Source organism: Emys orbicularis, chromosome 17 (genome assembly GCF_028017835.1).
Source record: "Emys orbicularis isolate rEmyOrb1 chromosome 17, rEmyOrb1.hap1, whole genome shotgun sequence".
NCBI lineage: Eukaryota > Metazoa > Chordata > Testudines > Emydidae > Emys > Emys orbicularis.
The window spans coordinates 14,195,460-14,211,878 of record NC_088699.1 but is presented as its reverse complement, the minus strand read 5'-3'; the positions used below and the strand labels follow the sequence as shown (position 1 = coordinate 14,211,878).

The 16,419-nt window shown below is 42.1% G+C and overlaps 1 protein-coding gene across 1 annotated transcript in view; it reads left to right on the top strand.

Annotated features, from left to right (window-relative positions):
• GALNT17 (polypeptide N-acetylgalactosaminyltransferase 17) overlaps positions 1-16,419 on the top strand; it is a 278,406-nt gene that overhangs the window by 245,703 nt on the left and 16,284 nt on the right. Inside the window, exon 7 of the mRNA XM_065418385.1 lies at positions 16,199-16,384. Within this exon, the coding sequence (XP_065274457.1) occupies positions 16,199-16,384 (186 nt within the window). The remainder of the gene's footprint in view (positions 1-16,198; positions 16,385-16,419) is intronic.

Here is a 16,419-nt window from a genome sequence, read left to right as displayed (position 1 = left end):
GGTGTCAGCTGTAAAAAGCTAATGAAATCAGCCAGTGGGAAAGATAATGTTTAAAAATCATTTTGATCTCTACCATGGCAATTTGGTCCCTGAGATCAAAGGAACAATTTGCAATGTAGGTTATTACGGGGCCTAACAAAGCAGCATGATTTTTGTGCTGTCATGAAAGCAATTTTGTAAAAGAAGCCGTCTGCCCCCCCTTCCCAATCTCAGGTGGTGTCATTGGCTGTCATTTAGTAGGTCCTGTATCCATTGACTTCTTTAACTAGCGGAGGATCAAAGTATCCAAAATAGCAGACCTTAAGAAGGTCAAACTTCCCAGCAAAAAGCTACAAACAAATGGAGCCCTTGACCCTAATCCAGGGAAGTATCCCTGTTCGGGAAGGATGTACGCATTATTTTAAGTGTATCTTCAAGTCCCATTTAAGTCAGATTCAGTTTTCAACAATGTTTGACTGAAAACCCAAAAAGTATTGGGTTTTGGGGGAGTTGTTTTTTTGTTGGGGGGGAGAGCGACTCACAAAATTGTGAGAAATTAAAGACATTTCCTGCAAGAAACAATTGGCATTTTCCAACCAGTTATAAATATTATAAGTTATTACCCATATGTAAGTTCACTGTGGATGGAGATCCAAAATCTTCTTGGTGAAGAAGATACGGCTCTGGAGCTCAATGTCCTGCAAGATCAAGATGAACTTGTCTTTCGTTTCTTGAGAATGCAACGCAAGACTCCTGTTTACACTGATCTTCCCACAGTAATGGGGAAGTCTCTCTCCTGCCACCCCCAGTCCAAACTAGGACCATGCTGATACTTAAAAAACACATTGTGTTTGGCAAACGGACCATGGTTATTGGCATTATAGAGACAGGAGGACATCCTGGTCTCCCTTAAGTCAATCAGAGTTTTGCTGTTGACTTCACTGGAGCCAGGATTTCACCCTCAGAATCTAAACAAGCCTTAACTCAGAACTAGATTTGACAGAAAGTGTTGAATATTGCTCTTAATAAAAATAAGAGTGCAGTTTAGCCAATAAGCCAAAAGGAGGAAAACCCACTATGCTAGTAAGTATTGTCTGTCTGGAACAGACAGATTTTTATTTCCACAGACAAAGTTAAACACTCATTCCAAATCCCCTGACAGCCTTCAGCCTTCTTCCCCATTACTTGGGTGTGATGTTCAAAGTCAAGGGGCCAAATTCTTAGCAGCTGTAAACAAGTGAGAGGCCCCTGACGTCAGACTTGCATTCAGTCCATCAGGTCTGAGTTGGGCACCAAGCAGTTCAGAATCCAGTGAATTATATGGTCTCCATCAAACTGACATGTATCAATAAATACTGAACTAGCTAATGAGCCACTAGCTTTGGAAACCTTTGAAGACAACAGAATCTAGATGACCCATCACCGAAGGTAATTTGAAGGCCGTGGAGAGGACCATCAGTACATCCAATGGCTGCATCATTTTCATTGCACCAAACACTCCCCTGAAGATAGTACTTCCACATTTAAAATCACAGTCCCAGCCTAACTGCTTTTCCAATGCTACTTCTGGAGGTAAATGCTTTCTGGGTTGGCTGGACTTGGTGTGTTCAACATATGACGGTGCCTACTACTATTTTTAAAAGTGCAGCTGATAGTTTATTAATCCTACGAGCCTTTGGACACTACTTGATGTTCACATGTGCCTGAATTTTTGAGAAGTTTTTGGTTGAGCTCTAATACTCAACGGAAGTGTAAGAAATTAACAGTATTTCTATAGCTGATAACCTCAGAACCACAGTGATTGTCCATGCTACGTGTTTGAGTATTCATCTTGTACTTTAATGACTTGATTAAAATGGAAGTTTTTAGGCTGCTATAAAAGATAGGCAGATGGTCAGAATGAATGGCAAAAATATGACAGACCTGCTATAGTCTCTGACCATCTGTTTAGGACCTTTATAGAGACCTGATTTTAAAGTTGCACACATCTATGAGGTCTCTAGCAGATTTTTTGCATTGCAGAAGGCCGTGCATTAGGCTGTGCCGAATGCCATCCATACTACTGTCACTACGAACTGGTATTCTTTACATACAGTTGTGAGCAGATGCCTTTCTCAACCTGCTCTTAAACAAAGGCAGATGTGCAGTGTTGAAACTCATCCATTTCTTGTTACAAAAATGCTCGATACCTGTGCATATGTAAGAGGGGAGTTAATAGATATAGTGCCAGTAGATGGTGCTCATGAATATGTAGGATAGTTTCTGGGTTTTGGACGATCAGTAAAACTTGTTGTGTACTGCAAATAGCTTCCTCTAGCTGTTTTTAATGCTTCCTAGGGGTTGGTTTTTAGTGCGAAGTTCAGACCCAAGCATTCTTCCAAGGTGCTTCAGCACCTAGGGTTCCTACTTCAGATTTCTCAACTCACACTCCAGAGCCTCTCTCTTCCAGACCACCACTGCCTCCTCCCTTGTAGTCTGTTACACCAATCAGATACATGCTTCAGTGAGCAGGCAGAACCCACTTAAACCGTTCCAAGTAGGAACAGCACCTGCGGGCAAGGTGGGTTGTTCCAGGGAAAACTAACAACCTGCTAAACCCTGGCTGAAACTAATAAGCAAGGGAGATTGTAGCAAGAACTTGTAAGAGCCTACGAAGTATTATTGTCAGTTGTGCTTTAAAGCGTTTGGAAGCCTTAAGTATACGTACCTGGTACATGCTCATTTCATTATCTATTCTTCATGGTGAGTTACCTGAGCAAGTTTTCTGTTTTGATTTTCTATTAGAAAGAATAGATTTGAATTACTTACATGAAAACGGATAGCCTATGAAATCATTCAGTAGCTTCCGTTCAATGCATTCTCTGTTCAGATCGGAGGATAGGCTATCTATAATTACAGCTAACAAAAGCCCCTTTAATGATGCGCAGGAGTGGAGAGGAATAATAATAGACTGAAGGAAGTGGGCACACTGTCCACACGGGAGCTGCTATATCACACTTGGTGCCTGTCTTTGCATAAATAATTCTGTTTCAGAACTGCCTCTTATGATTAAAACTTAATATGACATGCACACACACAGTGTTGAACCCTGCTATCCTAAATAACAGATTATGGCTAATTTGCTCTGAAGACTCTTTGCATCAAAAATAGATCAAAATTCTGTTGAACATCTTCCACCATTTTTACTTGTGACTGGATACATGTACTGGATACAATAATGGGGAAAATAAGATCAAGGTTATTTTGGTGTGTGACCTGCAATAAAATTGCTGAGTAGATTAGGATCAATTTCTGGAGACTACCGTATTTTCTATACTGGTAACACAAAGGGTTTGGCTATTTCTGTTTGTTCCATAGGGGATAGTGATTATAGTTTACAGTGGCTTTTTAAGTACGTGTCTATGTTATCAGGGGCGGCTCTAGCTTTTTTGCCGCCCCAAGCATGGCAGGCAGGCTGCCTTCAGCGGCGCACCTGCAGGAGGTCCCCAGTCCCGCGGATTCGGCGGCATGCCTGTGGGAGGTCTGCCGGTCCCGCGGCTTCGGCATTCCCGCCGCCGAATTGTCGTCAAATCCACGGGACCGGTGGACCTCCCACAGGCAAGCCGCCGAAGGCTGCCTGACTGCCGCCCTCGCTTGGAGCGCTGGTGCCTGGAGCCACCGCTGTATTTTATAAGCCTAGAATGTTTGTATTGTACTGTTAAACATAATAAGGTCCTTGTTATGCTGACGAGACTGGTCATGTGACCTCAATGTGTAGGGGAATTTAAGTACTGTGCATATCTATGGTCGATTTTATACTACAATAGTTAGGAATAACTTACGCCCACAAATATAGCTTTGCTCATTCAAGGACCGTAGAACTTGGCCATATATTAGTGCGCTTGTCTAACTAGTTAGTGCACAGCAAGCCAGGATGTAAATCTACAGCACGCTCTTGTGCCACACCCTAAGTGGCCATGTTGACCACGCTACCATACACTAAAATGTCCATAGTGTACTTACGATAGCTCAATGAGACCTTTGAACAGCAGTATGTGTACTCAAGTTAGGAGTCACACCACTGGCTCATAGTGTAGACATAGCGTTAGTATGCAGCAGGCTAGCACGTTGCACATTCATACCCTGGCTTGCTGCACACTACGTCACTCTGTGGACAAGGTCAGAGATGTGCTGAGGAGGTGGGGTTTTGATGTAGTTTAGGTTTCAGACAGGATCTGGGATTCAGGTTCAGGCTGAATTTAGTTTATATCTTCAGGTTAGATAAATGTGATACCTCCCCAAGATGCCTGCTTAGAAATAGTCTAATGTAGAAGAGGGATAAACTATTAAAGTTAAGATGACAAAATTCTGGTCTGATCATGCAGTTGTTGTAGATGCCAGTAGTTTAACTGTGTAATAAGTATCAACCGCAAAAGGGTTAAAATGTGGTACATTCTTTTTCTATAAATACCCACCTGGGGAAGTGAGGAAACAGATTGACAGAGCAAGACGGGTACCCAGTGGAAGTGAGGAAACAGATTGACAGAGCAAGACGGGTACCCAGAAATCACCTACTACAGGACAGGCCCAACAAGGACAATAACAGAACACCACTGGCCATCACATACAGCCCCCAGCTAAAACCTCTCCAGCGCATTATCCACGATCTACAACCTATCCTGGAAAATGATCCCTCACTCTCACAGACCTTCGGAGGCAGGCCAGTCCTCGCTTACAGACAACCCCCCAACCTGAAGCAAATACTCACCAGCAACTACACACCACACCACAGAAACACCAACCCAGGAACCAATCCCTGTAGCAAACCTCATTGCCTACTCTGTCCCCATATCTACTCTGGCGACACCATCAGAGGACCCAACCACATCAGCCACACCATCAAGGGCTCATTCACCTGCACATCCACTAATGTTATATATGCCATCATGTGCCAGCAATGCCCCTCTGCCATGTACATTGGCCAAACCGGACAGTCCCTCCGCAAAAGAATAAATGGACACAAATCGGACATCAGGAATGGTAACATACATAAGCCAGTAAGTGAACACTTCAATCTCCCTGGTCATTCTATTACAGATTTAAAAGTCACTATCATTGAACAAAAAAACTTCAGAAACAGACTTCAAAGAGAAACAGCAGAACTAAAATTCATTTGCAAATTTAACACCATTAATCTGGGCTTGAATAGGGACTGGGAGTGGCTGGCTCATTACAGAAGCAGCTTTTCCTCTCCTGGAATTGACACCTCCTCATCTATTATTGGGAGTGGACCACATCCACCCTGATTGAATTGGCCCTGTCAACACTGGTTCTCCACTTGCGAAGTAACTCCCTGCTCTCCATGTGTCAGTATATAATGCCTGCATCTGTAACTTTCACTCTATGCATCTGAAGAAGTGAGGTTTTTACCCACGAAAGCTTATGCCCAAATAAATCTGTTAGTCTTTAAGGTGCCACCAGACTCCTTGTTCTTTTTCTATAGTTTCTTCAGAGCTGAGAGTACAGAACTTCATCATAGCAACTAGTGCAGTGTATCTGCAATTGGGAGTCTCTTAAATATAGACTTCCGCCAAAGGTCATTCTTTAATATTTTACCTTTTGCTGATACAGTCAAATCAATGCACATTGTAGCTGGCAATGGTGCACTTTTTAAAATGGTTTGTTTTGTGGTTGTTGGAGAAATGCAGCATTAATTCTTAATTTTCTACAAACCCAATTACCAAGTGTATGTGTCATTCTGATTGGACAGGTGGTGGCACAGAGCAATAATTACTTCAGCTCCACCAATTGTACAATGCATAGACATGAAGTGTTTTGTTCTAATATTCTCCAGTATGACAAATGTTAAGCTGATTATATTCCTTTCACAGTTACAGGGATAAAATACTCTGGACTTTGTATAGTGAGTTGCTGGTCCCAATCCAGTTCCTACTGGACAGGTGGTTACATCAAATGGCCACCACAGATGGCTTTAATTTGGTAGTCTCGTCAGTAAGGCCAAAAGTTATATGGGCATTACTGTTGTTTACATGGCACCAGAAGAGACGCATAATATAAAATTATCCAGCCCCATAGATCATGCAGCTTAAGGAGGGGGGAGAGAAGCAGGAAAGCATCAAAAGAATGTATTATTTTGAGTATATTTAATATATTTTCCTTTTTCCCCCTGCCAGCCCTATGAATGGCCCCTTCAAGTGAGGATTTGAGGCATATTGGTTTGGCATGAGTTGGCTGAATCTGACACTACAATTGCCCATCCTGTACTTTTTTATAGATAAACAAAAGCCCTTTGTCATCCAGGTTTTCAATCTGGGACCTTTCAGGACCATTAAATAAAACTTAATAATCCCTGTCAAATAACTCATGTCTCTGTTTTGGGCCTTACACTTCACCTGGAGCGTGTGCCTGGCATACCCTTTGCAACACATCTCACTTGGCGAGGGACACCTGTTTGACTAAGAATAGGCATAGAGGCTCAGGCCTTAGACCCCACCTTTTGCCTTCTCTACTTTTCCTTGGAGGTTGAAGGGCTTTGCATCTTTCAGGGAGATCTGTGCACAATACCAGCACACTAGCACCCTTCTTAAAAAACAGGATTTGTTTTAAAAACAGAGAAAATCTGATTAAAAGAAATGGTTTACATATCTGTATATTTGACTAAAGCCCAGTGAGGCAGGCTTTCCTTAGCTTAATTACAGCCAAGAGAAGAAAATCTACATCTCTAGAAAGGAAGTCATCTTCTGACCCTGCCACTGTTAAATCCAGAGAGCATTTCTCTCCCCCATCCACCTCCACTTCCCCTCTGCTTAACAACCAGAACTGAGTACATAATGGATTTTTTATTTTTATTTTTTGGTTCAGGAGCCAAACAAAAAGGTTGGTTTTTTGTTTTGTCTTTTGTTTTTTAAATAAAATAAAATAAAATTTAGTTCAAATCGGAACCAATGTTTCCAAAAATTTTCATTGAATTGAAAAACTCAAAAGTTCATTTAGAATCAAACAAAACATTTCAGTTGATTTGAAAAGAAGAAACTTCCTTCATTTTTTCTTTCCATTTTGATTCAAGAGGTTATTTTAAATATTGGCCAAATTAAAAAATGAAATGCCATTTCCAAGTCCAGTCAAAATAAAATATTTTAACTTAAAAAAAAAAATCAATTGAAGCTATTTGTGAAATTCAGCCTGAATTTGCAAATAATTTCAGAGACCCCCAGAATGCATTTTTTTTTAAAATATCTATTTGCCAAAAAGGATTTCACTCAGCTCATTATCAAGTCCAGGTGTTAGAGTTCATTAGCTGATCAGGGTGAAGCTCCATCAATGTTTCCATAAGGAGTGTTTTTTGTCCCATTCTCTTCTCCTCCCTTCCTCCCCCCCCCCCCCCCCCCGCCTCCCCCAACCCCCGGTATTGTCCCCTATTTATCTCTGGGAAATTCCCCCAGTTTCTTGTTTCCAAATCCAGCATTCCAAAAGTTACGTTGATTTCCACTTCTGTAGACAATTCCTTGGCTAGTTAGAAGTGACTTTTGATTTGTCTGCCTTGTGTTGAAACCAGGCTCCCTCTTGACCTGCTGTGGGCATTATGCTAGTTGCCATTTTCCTTGGGGGAGCTGGGAACGACTTTTCCCCTCATCACCATATTGGCAGGGATGGGGTGTTTTTTGTCTCCCAACAGCAGGTCTGGCTCTCAGTGAGGTGGAGTAGGATGTCACAACTTAGTATGTTAAATGTGTGGTGGATGTCTAGTGCGGGTACTCGGTATGGAAGGGATGTGGTTATCTGATGAAATAGATCGGAAAAGGCTGTGAAGGAAAGCATCCCTTAGGGGAGCTGAATAAGCATTTTTAGGGCTCCTACACCTTGTACAGTGGGGAGCTGATTTCCCCCCCCCCCCCCCCCCCGTTTTCCTGAGTCCCCTTCAAGGGAGCGGAGAAGAAGGGCTTGGGGATGCTATGTCTGGAACAGTGGGAAGTCTATTCCCCTCCTTTTATAGGCCCCTTTCACCTTCTGCAGTGAGCGGAATAGCTGGGACCTGGTTGGGGATGACTAGTAAATGATTAAGGAAAGGATGATGACTTGCACTGTACAACTTGTCATGTACCCCCAGATAGTTTAAGTGAATCAAGTTGTGGCCCATTGCCTCCTGTCAGTCTTTCAGTGTGGTGAGCTGAAAAAGGCTGGAGGCTGCTGAATAAAAGTTAGGAGGGTCCCACCCCACTTTCCCTTTTTTGTCAAAAGTTTGTTTTTTTTTTAAAAGAAGACTGATTAGATGTTGCATATAACATCTGCTTATGTGAACTATAGGGGGGTTTAGTTGCTCTAGTATATATTTCAGCCTGAATGTTATGGTTTGGCAAAGTAATAAGCAACTGAAAACAGGGTCTTATACTGGAAAGTGTCAGGCAACCTTAACTAAACATGTTATTACCAGCTCTGCCTATAATTCTGTACTCTGTATATAGAATTGCATTTATCTCCTTTTTATTGTTATAATATTGCTAAATCAAAAGGAACTGCAGCATTATATAAGGGTGACAGTGAAGTGTGATCCAACAGTGGTTTGGCAGTAAAGATAACTATGCAAATGTCTTCTCTGTAGGAAAAATGGCTAGTATTTTACGAATTATAATTTATCTGGGGCTGTCTTTGGCACGTATCTGATTTTTTAAAAATTAGACTATTGTCCTTTTCTTTAAGGGTAAAACTATTAACTGTACAAATCACCCATGTTTCGCTTTCAGTGAATATCATGATAGAACTAGTATTGTTTCCTTGTGAATTGCTTGGGAGATTACTTTCTATAAGCTAGACTCTCTCTTTTAATTAGTTCACTTCCTAACTTTTTTGATAGTGCTGTGGAAATATCCCTTCCCTCTGCCATAAAATCATTGTTTGAGAGAATCAAAACCACTCGCCTTTTCATCTTACCTGTGATGGAGTGGACTCGGTCTGGAGGCCCCCTGCTGGAGGCCTCATGGCCCTGCATCACCCCACCCCAGAATAGAGTAGAGGAGAAGTCCTCCAGGCAGCCTAGAGTGACTGCAGAGAAGCAACCAATTGGAGGGGCAGCTGGAGTGACCAATCAGGGGTCAGAAGGGCCATATAAAAGGCAAGCAGCGGAGCAGAGAGTTCAGTTTCTGCCTGGAGCTCCAAGAAGACCAGGTGCCTGGTTGGCTGAGCAGCAGGATCGTGGACAGGTCATTGTGGGCAGTCTGAGCCTACAACCTGGCCTGACCAGGCAAGGGCACCGAGATGGGGCCCAGCTGGTCTGGTTGCAGATTGAGCCCAGAGGGCACTGCTGAAAGGACACCAGCTGCAGGTACAGAGATGAGCCTGGGTTGGGTTGTTGAAGGCAGGGCGTCTGGGAAGAAACCTTAGAGCTATGGCCCCATACCAGGGTTGGGGAAAACACCGGAGACTGTATACCCTGGAAGGTGGGGGGGGCAGTGAATGCAGCTCAGACAGAGGGCTGAGTCACTGAAGACCTTCTCAAAAGAACTGTGATTGCAGGCATTATTGGCCAGGGAAGGGAGCACTCACAAGAGGCAGGTGCTGACCCCGTTACGTAGCCATTTATACTTCAGCCCAATCCGACAAAGTACTTAAGCATGTGCTTAACTTGACGCAGAGGAGTAGTAAAACAGAATTAGGGCTCAACTGACCTACATACCACACAAGTTGTGTATTGGAGTATAAAATTACTTCAGTAATATAAGCAAAACAAACCTGTCTGCTTCATAGACCACATTTGTAACAGTAAGAATCTTTTGCACTTACAGTGCACCTTCCTTCATGGATCTCAAAGGATGAGCTTAGCTAGTAAATCAAACACATATTATTGGCCCCATTTTACAGATGAGGAAATTAATGTCTAGAGGCAGAGATTCAGACAGGGTGAATCAGTGGCAGAACTCCCCAGTCCAGGGAGTTCTCACAAGAGGTAGCAGAGAGTACTGAAAAGGTGTACAGACCCGTACTCCAATGCTTATGCAGGGAGATGCTCCCACTGAACTTGGAGTTTTACCTACTTCATGAGGGCAGCATCAACCCTGATCACTAGACCTGGATTATGCTTTTTGCTTGAGAAGTTACTTTGACATTAGACTGATTGTGAAGGGTCATTTTGTTTAAAGAACATTCCTTTTAGGGTGATTGCTGCTGCTGTCCGACAGTAGCAAAGTAAATTGATGGTTATGGCACTTCTTTGAGGGCAAAGGGAACAGGAAAGGTAATTGTTCTTAACTACTTAACACTGTGAACAATATTTCTGTGGCTGTAGAGATGAGTTGATCTAGTTAACCTGGCATCTCCTGGGTCTCTCTCGCTCACACACCATTTGTATATTGCATTTCCTAAAGTAATCAGCCATTCTCTTTCTATTAAAGTGCATGCAATAATCTTAGCAGGTGACAATCATAGAGCACATAGCCTTTTTCTCTGACAGGCTACAGAGAGCTTCATCTCCTGGTCCCATCTCAGCCCTGAGGGCATATACCTTCCACTCATGTCAGTATCTTTTTATTTTTCAGAATAGTCACAAGCACAGTGAATGATTGATTCCTAGCTGTCATTTGAGAGGAATAAATGCAAATTGCTCTTGCTGGAGAGGGAAGCCATGTAAAAATGCCTCTCCTATTTTGCAAATGCAAACTGGAATGAATGCATGGAGTCTTCCCAGATGCACACTACCTGCTCGTCAGGATGAATTCCATTGAAAAACGCTGAGGTCTGGCATAGCACAAAAACACAAAAACCCCATCACAACCAATTGTGCAAGTGCACCTACAGTGCAAGTATTTAACTGTGGAAAGGACCTGCCCGACATTTCCCATCGAGTGATTCTTTCGTGGCTGGAGGCTTCTTCTCCCAAGCTGTTTTCTCTACTGGTGCCTCCCTGCTTATGCTGCTGGCAATATGTTTTTCTTTCTTTCTTCCCCCTACAGCCTGTGTGCTCAGGATAACACATACTTTTCTCCTGGGGCTTGATCCAACACCTTTTAAAACCAGTGGGAGTTGAAGCAAGCCCCTGATTTCTGGCACCCCAGGCCTGCAGAGTAAGATGGGTTACTTGATGAAAAGGTGGCATCCATGCATCTGGAGATCCTAACTCCATATTGCCGTGTGCAGAATCAGTTCTCCTTCCTACTTTAGCTCCCCACAATGGCCTCCCTGTATCCTCAAGGAAACAGATGCCAAAAAGCTCATGAATTTATTACCACACCAGTGAAGTTTCCCTGCTTGAAAAGGGTGATTGGAAGGGAAAGTTAAATGGCCCCCGTAGTGTAGTGAAATTGTCAAACTTGGTTCATCATGTATTTACCATTTTCCCCCCCTTCCTGTATATGCCAAAAATGTCTAGAAAAGAGATAACTGATCTCATTTCAACATCACTAGTAAATTTCACTACACAAGACAAATCATTATATATTCTTTTCTCATTAATTCCTAAGGCAATAAATTTGTTTGGGAGATAATTGGAAACGCATCACCCACCATTCTTTCGTTGTGTATTTCAAAGGTTTGTGGGTGAAAGATTTATTTTTTTATTTGTTTCTCTGAGATTCGCTCCATAGAGCTTAGTTCAAAAAAATTATTTATGTATTCTAGTATCCCCATGACCTGTATTTCTATGCTGGATAGAGAAGAGGTTACATAGTCACCATTATCAATTATTGGAGGGAAATGCATCCAGTTTTACGTCTTTCTGGATGGATGAATGGCTGGCTAATCGCTGTTACATATTTGTCTTGTGCTGAAAAATAATGAAGACTTTCATGATTCTTTTTCCCACCAGGAAATATACCATAGTAAACTTTTGAAACATGCATTCTATCCTAAGCATGCATATTTTTAAAAAATAATTTGCTCCTTTTGTAACTATATGTATAAAGGACAGTGCCAAGTTAAATAGGCCAAACATGACTTAATTTAAAAGTGGATTTTTTTCCTCATTGATCTAAGTGTTGCGATTTATTTTATGTTCTCCCTTTCACAGCTAATGTTTGATCCACTGAGTAATGGAAAAATCCTGCATACAGTCAGTTAACTGTGTGGGACATATTAACTAGTTAATATGAGCTATTGTAGCAAACAATGCCTCATGGTGGCCATCAAGGCTGCTTCCCCACTCTGAACTTTAGGGTCCAGATGTGGGGGCCTGCATGAAAACTTCTAAGCTTAACTACCAGCTTAGATCTGGTCCGCTGCCACCGCTCCCAATGTGCTAATTCCCTTCCCTGGGTAGCCTTGAGAGACTCTTCACCAATTCCCTGGTGAATACAGATCCAAACCCCTTGGATCTTAAAACAAGGAGAAATTAACCCTCCTTTCTCCCACCAACTCCTGGTGGATCAAGATCCAACCCCCTTGGATCTAAAACAAGGAAAAATCAATCAGGTTCTTAAAAAGAAGGCTTTTAATTAAAGAAAAAGGTAAAAATCATCTCTGTAAAATTAGGATGGGAAATAACTTTACAGGGTAATCAAACTTAAAGAGCCCAGAGGACCCCCCTCTAGCCTTAGGTTCAAAGTTACAGCAAACAGAGGTAAATATCCTAGTAAAAGGTACATTTACAAGTTGAGAAAACAAAGATAAAACTAACACGCCTTGCCTGGCTGTTTACTTACAAGTTTGAAATATGAGAGACTTGTTCAGAAAGATTTGGAGAGCCTGGATTGATGTCTGGTCCCTCTTAGTCCCAAGAGCGAACTCCCCCCAAAACAAAGAGCACAAACAAAAGCCTTCCCCCCCAACCAAGATTTGAAAGTATCTTGTCCCCTTATTGGTCCTTTGGGTCAGGTGTCAGCCAGGTTACCTGAGCTTCTTAACCCTTTACAGGTAAAAGGATTTTGGAGTCATTTCCTCTGGCCAGGAGGGATTTTATAGTATTGTAACATAGGAGGGCTGTTACCCTTCCCTTTATAGTTATGACAGTGGCACAGGTTTTTTGCGATCATCTAGATTTCTATACACTTAATTGGGAAAGCCACGTAATGGGGATGGTCCCCAGGCAACCAGTTTTTTTTTTTTAAAGCTTAATTGAGAGACACTCAACAGGGATATGAGTGTCGAGTAAATGAAACACAGCCCTTCCCAATGAACTTCTCAATTACATGTGCAAAGCTGTCTAAAGACTTAAGGCAGATTAAGACACGGTAACATATAGGTAGCTTTAAGTACTAATGTGTGTTAAAGGCTTATGGCATTTCAAGCACTTGCGTCACTTTAAGACCCACATTAAGTCACTTTAAGTGGCTCTTCGGCTCATTGGGAAGATGGCTTAATTGGAAGGTTAGTCCTGTACTTCTTTTCTTATTGGAGCAAAGAGAACAATATCTGGACGTCTTCCTAATAACACCTCTATGGAAACTCAGCGTTCAAAGTAAGTTACTGTTAGTCCTATTTAAACAGGGTATAGATATGCGTATAATAGATCAATTTGAACTTATTGAAAGAAGTCTGTCTAATGCTCAGTGTACAAGAAGGGAAGCCAAGACTCTTGGATTCTATTCTCTGCCTAGTTCCTCTGGGCCACTTCAGTGCAGCCACTTCACTGCCCACCAGTGTCAGTAAGGGAAACCCAATCTGGCTTTGTGTGAGCAAGTACAAGTGACAGCCGCTCTGTGCCTTGTCCTCATTGTACAGATGGGAAGATGAATAATATTTGCCTACTTCACAGGAGTTTGATGAGACTTAATAGATATGAATGTTCCTAGGATGAAAAGTTCTATAAAAATACAAGTAGTTAAACAAATTTTGGTTTTAAATCACATTGGAATTATTTCTCTCTGCTACAGTTCTCACCAGGTAGGAAATATCTGGTAGAGATGTGTCCATTTTTATTTATTTTATTATGACAGCTTGATCTATTTGAGGGTAGAGCATGGTCATTCCTATCATAATTGCATTTTATTGATCTTACTGCAACAGACTTGTGTATGTATACACATATCAGTGCCCTTCAAATGATACCTGAGACATTATCCCTTAGTTTACTACCATATACGTTTGTCCACAGATTCTTTGTACATTTATTCCTGAAACATAAACTTTTTGTCCCATATGAAAAGATTGTGATTGTGAGTAAAACACAAGACCATAATAGTCGCGTCCCAAGCCTACTAACTAGTAGAGTTGGGGAAAAGAATTTTAGTTCTGTGACAATAATTCTGACCACATGAAAATTCTCTGTCCTCAATCAGGATGAAAAGCCAAAATCTGAAAATTTGTCTTGGAACTGAAATCCCATAATATTTCATTTTGGAAACACTGAAATGTGGTGGTTCTAAAATAAAATATGCTCTCAGGGTTGCTCAGATGCATGAAAAGTGACACCGTTCTGAATTCTATCTTTGTTTTGGTGGTGTTAGAAGTCAAGGGCAAACCTCAGGATCAGGGTAGGTTTGCTGTGTTGTTTTGTGCAGCACCTAGCACAGTGGGACCCTGATACATGATTTGGGCTCCTAGGAACTCCTGGAATACAAATAATACCCAGGGTGTATGTGCTGTTGAGAGCAAGGAAGGTACAGCATTAGCTCCAATGTGTTCCTGGAAGATGCACTCTCGCTCATTGTTGTTCCGCATTTGTGCATGAAAACAGGCGTTTGAACCTATCCATTTGAATAAATGGTGGAGGTTCTTAAAAACTGGCTAATTGCCTTGGATAACTAAATATTTTCAGTTTTGTCATTATTAACATAGGGAAGTGCAAGGGAATAACTCCTAGAGAAGCTTACCTTAGTATCTCTTAGATACAAGTGGTGAGCTCTTAAGGGTCACCTCTGTAGCCATAGGGTACATATTGGATGCTCTTTTTGTGTGTCTCCTAGAATTGTGCGCCTGTTGGGCCAATGCAATTAATCTCGATTTACTTCAGGGTAACGGAGATCAGAATGTGATACCATACGGAATGAGGCCAATGTAAATTGGAGAACACAGATGGAATAAAAAGTGGTGGGCCTGGAAATAATAATTATGCAAAACATTAATGAATAACACCACAAAATAGGCTCAACTGTGATCATTAGGCATACCTGGCATGCGTTTGTGTCATACCTGTCCAGTGCCTAGAGCCCTGGATATGATCCTTTATCAATTTAAGATGGATTATAAACCAGGGATTGTAGAGTACAGGTATGCTAAGACTTTACATAAAGGTTTCTGGAAAGAATATATTGTTGGTTGTATGCCTCAGTCCATTTCTGTATGAGAGAATGAAGACTTGAAATTATTGTAATAAAATGTAAACTGCGATTTAAAGATGTTTAAACCATGGGGGTGCGGGGCGCCGGCGGGGAAGCATGAGCAAATGTTTCCTAGAGAAATCTGTCCCTACAATCCGTTTCACTGCGTTACCTTTCTTGTAGATTCAAACATTGACGATATTCCATTGGTCACCCAGAGTGCCCTAGGCACTTACAGCTGTGGAAAAGGCTTAGGGCTTGCTTCCTTCCCAACAGATTTCCAGGATTGGACATGGCCAAGAATTGAATTCAAGGCCTGATCCAAATCAATGGAAAGTCTCCAGTTGAAGTCAGTGAGCTTGGATCGGGCCCTTTCCAGACCTCTGGTGCCATTGTCGGTATCAATAATGCTGATACATCGCAGACACCACTATGACTTGAATAAAAAGTGGTGTGTGCACTCTATTGGTCAAGAGTAACAACCATGTAAACTAAGGGCCCAATCCTGCAGACACTTACCAAACGTAGGGCGAAATCTTGGCCCCATTGAAGTCCAGTGGAAGTAGGGTGATCAGATGTCCCAATTTTATAAGGACAGTCCCGATTTTGGGGGCTTTTTCTTATATAGGCACCTATTACCCTGGACCCCCTGTCCCAATTTTTTACATTTGCTGTCTGGTCACCCTAACTGGAAGTTTTGCCATTGATTTAAATAGGGCCCCGATTTCTCCCTACAGAGTGCTTGCTACGATGAGTAGTCTAATTGGGATTTACAGTAGTGAGCACTACACTGACAGGATTGGGCTCTCAGGCATTACAGAGCCTTTATCAGACTATGCTGTCATCCACATGGTGGTCAACGGACTGTGGTAGTTCATTTGGGGCGGGGGGGAAACAGCCCTTCTTTCTCCTCCTCCTCCTCCATTTTTGGATGATTGTACCCTGAGAGCAGCAGAGATTAATGTGCTGGATTCTGATCTGAAAACTCAGTCCTTCTTCAACTGACCTGTTGCACGTCTCATTCTGGTCTGTTTCAGGTGTGGCTGTGTGGTGGCAGCATGGAAGTCCTGCCGTGCTCCAGAGTTGCTCACATTGAACGCAAGAAGAAGCCCTACAACAATAACATTGGTTTTTACACCAAGCGGAATGCTTTGCGAGTGGCCGAAGTGTGGATGGACGATTACAAGTCTCACGTTTACATTGCATGGAACTTGCCACTGGAGGTATAGCTTTTCCTCAATTCATGTACTCTTACCTC